This window comes from Ceratina calcarata, unplaced genomic scaffold, assembly GCF_001652005.2.
Source record: "Ceratina calcarata isolate Rehan_Ccalc_2016 unplaced genomic scaffold, ASM165200v1 scaffold197, whole genome shotgun sequence".
Lineage (NCBI taxonomy): Eukaryota > Metazoa > Arthropoda > Insecta > Hymenoptera > Apidae > Ceratina > Ceratina calcarata.
Genome location: NW_017141270.1, coordinates 50,747 through 58,958, shown reverse-complemented (window position 1 = coordinate 58,958; position 8,212 = coordinate 50,747). Strand labels below are relative to the sequence as shown.

The following is an 8,212-nucleotide window of genomic DNA, read 5'->3' as shown; positions in this document are numbered from 1 at the left end:
TTATACAAATGTTAGAAACTGAATTATCAAAATTCAGACTAGTTCGAATTTAAAAAAATTCCTTTCAGCTTTTATTTCAATATTTGTCTGTCGTTTAAGGTGCTCTCCCAGGTTTCTTCGAAAGACGCGAGAAACCTTGCAGAGGGAACACCAGGACAAGCTGACGAAACAAGAGGAGGAAGAGAAGAAGAGGCTGGCAGAGGAGCTATTGAAAGAGAGGAACGATGAACCTATCTACGACGAGAATCCAGCGTTGATCGTGCGGCCTGGCACGAAGTCAAAAGCGGCCAAGATCTCCGTAGGCATCGACGCTACGCCGGCCACGAGGACCGAATCGATCCTGAACCAGGTGCCCATCGAGCTGGCAAAATGCGGCGAGAACGACAAGAGCATCGACTACCCGGTGATCGATCCCAGCCAGTTTCAGACGACTCCTCAGGTGGTCGTTATAGAGCATCATCACTCAAAGAGCGATCCACTGCCGATGGAAAACGTGTTGAAGAGCACGAAGCCAAACTTCTCTACACCGAGAATCTACGAGTCGGATTCCGGTAGCGCTAGCAGTTTGTATGCGAAGATCAACCCGAAGCTAAAGTCCCGCTTACCACGACCGGACCTGATGAACCCGGAAGGGTCGGATCAGACCGAGCAGATTTACATGAAGATGTGCCCGAAACTGAGCACGTTCGGCGTGAACAGTCCGCCAGTGTGCGACGTGAACGTAACCAGCAGAGACCCGGCCGTTGAAAGGACATACGTCAGCCCGGAGGAGGCACTGAGGACGATCAAGCGCAGAAACTACCCGAAAGTTCTGCCAGACATCGAGAAAAGACGTTCCCTCCCGGCGCCTAGCAGCCTGTTTGTGTCCAAGCAGCACGCCGGTTCCCTGAAGGACTACCGAAGCGGATTGCAACCGTCCCTCCATCAGCCGCCGCAGCCCCCGCCGAGGACGTTCGGCCCGTCGAAGAGCCTGGAGTTCGCCGAGGAGAATGAGAATCAGTGCGAGACGGAACCGGTCACTACTAATCTCCACGTTGGCCCGTTGCTCAGGCGACAGGATTACTCGGCCAGGAACAATTCCGATCCGAGTATCATCGATTCTCTGGACGACAGGATAGCCAGAACGCAAGCCGGCGGCAGTGTCGATACCATTTACTCTAATACCGCGTGTCCCGTTTATGAAATCGGCCAAACGATCTCGCAGAGCGTCGACAAGAACATAGGGAGTCCGGTCGCATTGCTAGAAGCCGGAATCGGTAATCCTAATTGGTACAAATCGTCTCCATCTGGCAACGAAGCGTGCACGTTGATGGCTTCGTCAGAGCCGAAAATCATCGGCAGGGAGGCTGACAAACAGCATCAGTTCTGGGATTCCAGGACCCATGGAACCGAACCGAGAATCGTTATCACGCCTAGAGTCGGGAATCTTCTCGGGCAAGCGAATCAGAGTTTGAGTCAGAACGTGGTGAACCTGGCGGACAATAACGAGAGGTTCGATCGAGAGAACGTGAGTTCGACCGAACAGTTGCCGTCGCTTCTAGAATCGAGATTGCAGGAGAGGAAGGAACCGCGGATAATAATTACACCGAGGGACAAGGGTGCGAGCGTGAAACAGCCGAGAATCATCATCAAGCCTACGTCCACTCTGCAGAGGAACAGGGATCACAGGAACATCCCTAAAGTGTCCGCGATCCCACCCCCGGAGCAAAGCTGTCTGGGATGCGTCGATAGGGACAAGGCGGAGAAGCCGCCGTTAAAGGAGAAGCCGAAGGTCACTAGGATCCCGTCGTTTTCCAGGCGCAAGGAGGAGGGCGGGGTCGAGAGGTCGGCCGTTCCTTCGTATCCCGAGAAGGCGGAAATCGTGCAGAGGGTGGAGGCAGTGGCCGCCGGCAAAGCGACGAACGTGCCCGTGACCGGCGACGGGAAGTCGAGCATTCCGACGTTGCAGCGGAAGGAGAGCGAGAAGTATTCGAGCACGGACTCTAGCAACGCAGTCTCGAACACCGGCACGATCAAGAAGAAGCCGATGAACAGGAAGTAGGAACCACTTAACGTCTGGTCCTCGTAAGATTGTTCGAGCCGAAGAGTCTGCGGTTAACAATCCAGTATTCGATAGATCCAGTGATTCGTACGTCATAGTTCGAGGGAACGATCTCTCAATTAAAGAGAAAAGTGACTTTAGAAGTGAGACACGAAATCGATGCATTTTTTTTGCTAGCGGGACTAATGAACATTTTTATATCTTATACATAAAATTTCTAACGCTTGAAAAATATGATACAAGTTTTTATACCGTAATAATAATTACTAAGTATTTATTNTTAATTTTAGACAAATTTCTTTACACATTATTCTTTCACAATGCAGTCATTTTGACTGCTTTGGGCAATATAGGTATATACTAAGTTTCAGTCTTTCTAGTGTTAATTGTTGAACACTGTGTACAATTGAAATATAGCTCGTAGACAATTTTTTGCTACAAAAGCGTGTACACAGTTTTACGTAACGGGACGAACGCGTAAAAGAATGAATATTGTCCACTCGTATTAATTTTGCAACGATCACGTTTTCGCGCAGTACTCGAACGCACGTGGCTCGTACCGCGTCGCACTCGCGTGTGTGTCCGCTGCACTTTACATTTCTTTTATTACAGAACGATCGATCGATGACTCGACCGAGCGATACTCTATTGAAATACAGTTGCTGCTGTGTGCGCGAGAATATTGTCTCATAAAATGTGTATTGAAACAATGTGCACACACGCGAATCGACGTTTAGGGACCCTTTATCGTGCCAACCGTTCAAATACCCTTTCGTTATATTTATCCGAAAGCTGTACACGTGTTGCTGAAATTCGTGTTAGAAAATTGATCAACTTCGTCCCTCGATTGAAACAACTACAATACGCGTTCGCAGATAATTGAAACGCTGATCGAATTCAAGTCTTTTTATTTCAAGAGTGACGTATTAGTATTTACGTCGGTTGGTAAACGATCGAAGAGGAGGCGACGAAAATTCGGTATACCAGCGGAATACTAAGCGGGCGTCGTCGGATGAACTTTCGATTTGCCGGCTGGCGTAATGGCGCGGATTTGATAAATTCGTCGGACGTTTAATGGTCGGAGCCACGTGGCTCTCACGAGCTAAGTTGCCGATAGTACGGTTACTGAACTCTCGGCTCGACGAAGTGCGGAACTCGTCTCAATCGAAGAGAAGAAAACTGAAACGAGTAATTATTTTTCGACTACCGACCAACCGGTTGGGTTGAAACAGTATTTGAGCCAAGTGCCACTTGGAAATTAACTGAAATTATATTCGCGGTCGGTGATACATCAAAGGAACCGGTGGTGTAAACGTGGGTGCGTGCATGTAAGTCGCACACGGTCACGCTGCAACCGCGCGCATCGGGAAAATACATACGTATATGTATATATGTCTACTAGAGGGCAGAATCGGGCCAATTTGCATTGCTAAACGGCGTTTCACATTCGATTCGCTCCCGGCTCCTTCGGCTCCCCGATGTTTGCGCGTGGGTATATGCATGTGCTCCAGGGCCTGGCGTTGAAATTCGCGAGTTCCGAGACGAGCGAGGAAAAAAAAGCAAACGCGTGTCACCGCTGTTAAATGATTTACAAACGATAACGCCGCCGGCGGGGTGAAGGAGATCCGAAAATATACAATAAATAAACGAATTTGTCGAAAAACCAGCACGTTTCGACGTTTAACCGGTAGTTTTTTAATTCCGAGCGCCTGAAAAAAATAACTCCAGGTTGGAATAGAGGTTTTATTTTTCGAAATAATATGCAGATTGCGCTCGGTTCAAAAATTGCCTCGACTGTATTAGGAGCCAGTGAATTCCCGTTTGAAACAAAACGCGGCGGATGCATTCCCTCTTCGCAGATAACGTTACTGAATAACGAATGAGACGGGTCAGAGAAATTGTAACGGCTGGTAATTTATTATCGCAATCTCCGTATCTCTCGGCGAATAAATTTTTTTTTTTTTTTTTGCGAGAAGGAAACTGGCTTGGAAGAGTGAAATCGTCGATGCGGCCCCGTCCCCGCTGCGGCGACCCCCGGTGTTCACTTTTCCGAGTCAACGATGCATAAAAACCGTGCATCGAGCAACGGGAAACCTGGTGGAACCGCGACAAACGATCCGATAATGAGGGATACACTCGTTCGTTCGCGTCGGTTGCCAGCAAATAGCCGGGCCATTCGGTGGAAAGGGGTTGACAATGAGACCGCGCCGAGCACCGTGGCCGGGGGGGGTTCCGAAGTAGGGAGAGTCTGGAAACAGTAGAAACAGGAAACGGCGAGAACTGAACCGAACGATTACCAAGCATTAGTTACGGGCAGCGTAACGCAGTCTCTGGGCGCAGCAGTTTGGAAAGCAGTAATTGCAAGACAACTCCGGGATCTCTGCGCGGCTGACGGGGGTGGATTAGTGGCAACTAGTGCTTACGCGACATCGTGGAACTGTCGTCCAGTCAGCTGGACGAACACGCGACCCACCGTGATGTACGAGCCAGTTTCCTACGCTTGATGAACATTCGAATGCCAAAAGAAGGACCGAGCTTTTCTAAACCGGAAACACGACCACCGTAACGAGTTTTAACCTCCCGTTTGTTTCATTTGTTCTGTTCTGAATTGAAATCGTCGTCGATATTCTAATATATTCTACTATTCTATTCTAAATAAAAATTAAAACTGTTGTCACGAATTTTAATTTTCAATAATAATTATCCATTAACTTTTTATCAAAAATATTTTTCCATTAACCTTCATTGGCTTTGTACTTTCTTAAAAATCAAACGATTATCATGTGTAACGTATTTGAAAATAAGAAACGAAACTTCTGCATATGTCCAGAGTTGCATTTGAACTAAAACAGAAAAAAGGGAAAAAGAGGGTTTGCAACAGAGCTAAGTTTCTCCTATAAATCCATGGCATTCTTAGGCTGACGCGGAAAGCACGTATCATGAATTATTCCGGTGTTCTGGTTGCTAGAATTATTCATAAGAAAACAAATGTTACCTGCAGTTGCTGCTATTTGGAAGCAGGACTTCGACTGGGTTCAGGTTCACCAAAGAAACTATAAATCTACTTGTCGATGATGCTTTAATTCGGTCTCCAACTTATACGATGTTCTTGTTCGAGGATAAATCGTGGAAGTATTAAATTTTGTTGCACGTCGTTGGTTGGAAACGGTGGCCCGGTTCGTGGGAAAGAAATTCGGCCGTTCAATTATGCAATTTGTCAGATGGGAGACAAGGGCGTTAGAGGGAATCCATTTCAAGGTTGTCTGGCCGCGTAAAGGGGATCGATTAGAATCATCGTGCGGCATAATTAGCGGGGCCGGAGTGCATATCTAAATAGTGTTAGATCGGGCCGCCTCTCGTTATCGTGTCCCGCGGTGAATTTGGCGAGAACCGGCGGTAGTCTAATTCCCTGCCTTCGAGGCTGAGCCAATTAATTAATTTGTACCGGTCGGCTGGCCACAGAACAGGCCTCTCTGTCTCCGCCTTTGCTTCTACGGGTATCCATTGTTGCCGAGACAATGCCGGCTACTTGGTAGTTAGACTACCTAACTGTCCGCGGTAACGACCGAGCGCGATGTCAGATTAATTAGATTTCAAAGGGAACGCGTTCGAGGGGACTGAATTCTGTTTAATCAGCCGTACCCCTGACCCTCCCCGCTGGTGATAGTCAAAGAAGCATAACGATCATCGAAAAATACTCGACGGCGAGAACCAGGTGCCGGGTTTTATCGACAGAATTTCATAATTCTCAAATGAGAAACGGTGAGATCCTCCGAATCTATAGTGAAAATTTCTCGTTAATCACTTGCGGGCGTAATTTCATATAATGGATTGTCGAATGATTAGAAGCTCCTCGAGATATCGCGTACATTTTTTTAAACACAGTTGCGTTAAAACAGGAAAACTGAAAATCGTAATTAAGCCTAGAGGAGGGAAAAATTCGAATACAATTTGCATTAGACTGTGCGGAGCGCAAACAGTAGAAGCTCGCGCGTGAAAGTTCGAGGTTGGAGCAAACACTCGAACCGGGGGTGTATCGTTCGCAGGGAAACAGCCAGCGAGGCATTTCCGCGCGTTCAGTACATCGCCGGGACTCTCTATTTTCACAAGCCATTATTTCGGCGGAGAGCGTCGGCGGCGGCAGCAAGATAGAGAACGCACCGACACGGTTTCGCGGCTTCGATTATCAACGAGAGCCCCCCGCGATCTCACAATCGCATTCCGACCGGTGCGCACTGCTTCCAACGACATATCCTACGGCCTGTATCGATTATCGGATGTTCGAGTGATTAAACGCATCTGCCAGGCGTAACGTTCGGGGTTCCTGATGCGTTCGTTAATCATAGATGCGGCCTCCGTGTTTTTCTGCGCCTCTCTTTCACTGCCTTCGCCGAACGACCAATCAATTCTACGCATTTTACTGATTACTTCTCCCTAATTAGATGATGGGAGAGCATCCCGGGCTAAGGACACACGAATTCATGTTGATCGATCGCACTTTCACGCTTGAACGTTCCACAGGCTGGAACTACACGCGTCCAACCCGACCCATCAATCGACCCTTCCGCCACCTCATTAGCAACAGATTACTACATAGATTATTTTAGGACTTTAGAGAAATTCCACGATTGCCTTTCGTAGGATATTGCAAATTGTACAATTGTTCTAAACATTTTTTCTCTAATCTATTATCAATTGTACGTGACTATTCATGTTGAAGACAGAAGCAATTGAAGAAAAAAAACAAACAGTATTTCTGTCAATATAAATTAATCTCATCTAATAATTTATGATACAGAAGAATTTTTATTAAAATTTTATTCTCTACTTTTCCTTTCTTTCACATAAGCTGTATATATCAATTTTCATTCTATTCGAAGAATACAGTAAAAGATTATAATAAATACTATACTTAATTATAATAAATACTATAACTATAGTCTTATACCTCCACTTAATTGCAAAATTGAAAATTAATTCAAACTGTATATTAATAAATAAATAAATTATACAAATGCGCGCGTATGAATTGTAAGCCGTGATGCTCTAGGTGACTAAAAGGGTGCTCTTATCGTTAGGACGTTGTATTGCTTGCCGCGCAATTTATTTCGCCCTTTCACGATGTTCCTCGCGTTTAAACACACCTGCATGTGGATCTTGTTTCTGAATTAAATTACCGTTAACTGAGCGGCGGTATAGACGGTTCCCTCGCTTTGTGCTTTTACGTTTCACTACCAACCTGTCTCGTAAAAGTGTATCTTATCTCGAAGGGTAAGTGCCGTTTGAGTGCCAAGTTATACGAGATCGTATCTGGGAATGCCAGCTACTAACGTCGAACCCAGTAAAATTTTCACGACTGCTAATTCAACGAATGACGCTTGTCCTATCGCCACAACTTCTTCCGGTCGAATTACAGTATAACGTCCCGAAGATATCGGGTCAATCAATGGGACGAAATCTACGTGAAAAAAAAAAAAGAGAATATAAAAATGAAGTCGATCGAATTGAATCCGAAGTAATCGTCGATTCTACGATCAGAGTTAATCGATCGTTTCGTCCCCTTGAACGAACAGTGAAATTACGTGATTCACAATAGAGTTTCACGTGAAACCGAGGAGCGTTCGTTCTTTCTTTGGTTGTTGAGATCCTAGTAATTAATGCAGTTCGTAGACGAGAAAAAAAGGTGATAGAAAGAAAGAAAAGGGTGATTCTAAGGGTGGCGTAGTCGCGTTATCTATAATGAAATCTTCAGCAATATTTTCGTCGCGGTGACTCCGGGCAGCATCGCAGCGGAGCTCAGCTAATGTTCCGCCCGGCTGTAATCCCGTCGCTTTGGTAAACTTTGAATTTCAACCCGGGATTCCCTCGTTCCCGCCCCCGCGCAATGAAAATCTTGTTTTCCCGGAGTGGAAGAAATTGAAAATTCGCGCGATATCTCGCGGATTCCTTGAATGTTTAACAACCTGGAAGCGGGAAGGGAAAAAAAAAAAACCGAATAGATTCTTCGGTGCGTCGGCGAGTTTCATTCTCCCGGAAACTTCCTGAGAGCGAATGCGGATCCGTTTAACTTTGATGTTGAAAAATTTACATTAGCCGGTAAATTTTTTGGGAGTGAAATGAGCACGCTTTAGTACTCCCGGAGTCGCGGTATCGTGTTGTACACCGGCTCAA

At 46.2% G+C, this 8,212-nt stretch overlaps 1 protein-coding gene across 4 annotated transcripts in view; it reads left to right on the top strand.

The window, feature by feature from the left end:
• LOC108622014 (uncharacterized) overlaps window positions 1-2,232 on the top strand; it is a 68,690-nt gene extending 66,458 nt beyond the window's left edge. For all 4 annotated transcript variants that reach the window (XM_026811167.1, XM_018019646.2, XM_026811165.1 and 1 more), the window contains exon 14: window positions 100-2,232. In XM_026811167.1, coding sequence (XP_026666968.1) covers window positions 100-2,041 — 1,942 coding nt within the window. In that variant the 3' untranslated portion in view covers window positions 2,042-2,232. The remainder of the gene's footprint in view (window positions 1-99) is intronic.
• The last annotated feature ends 5,980 nt before the right edge of the window (window positions 2,233-8,212 follow it).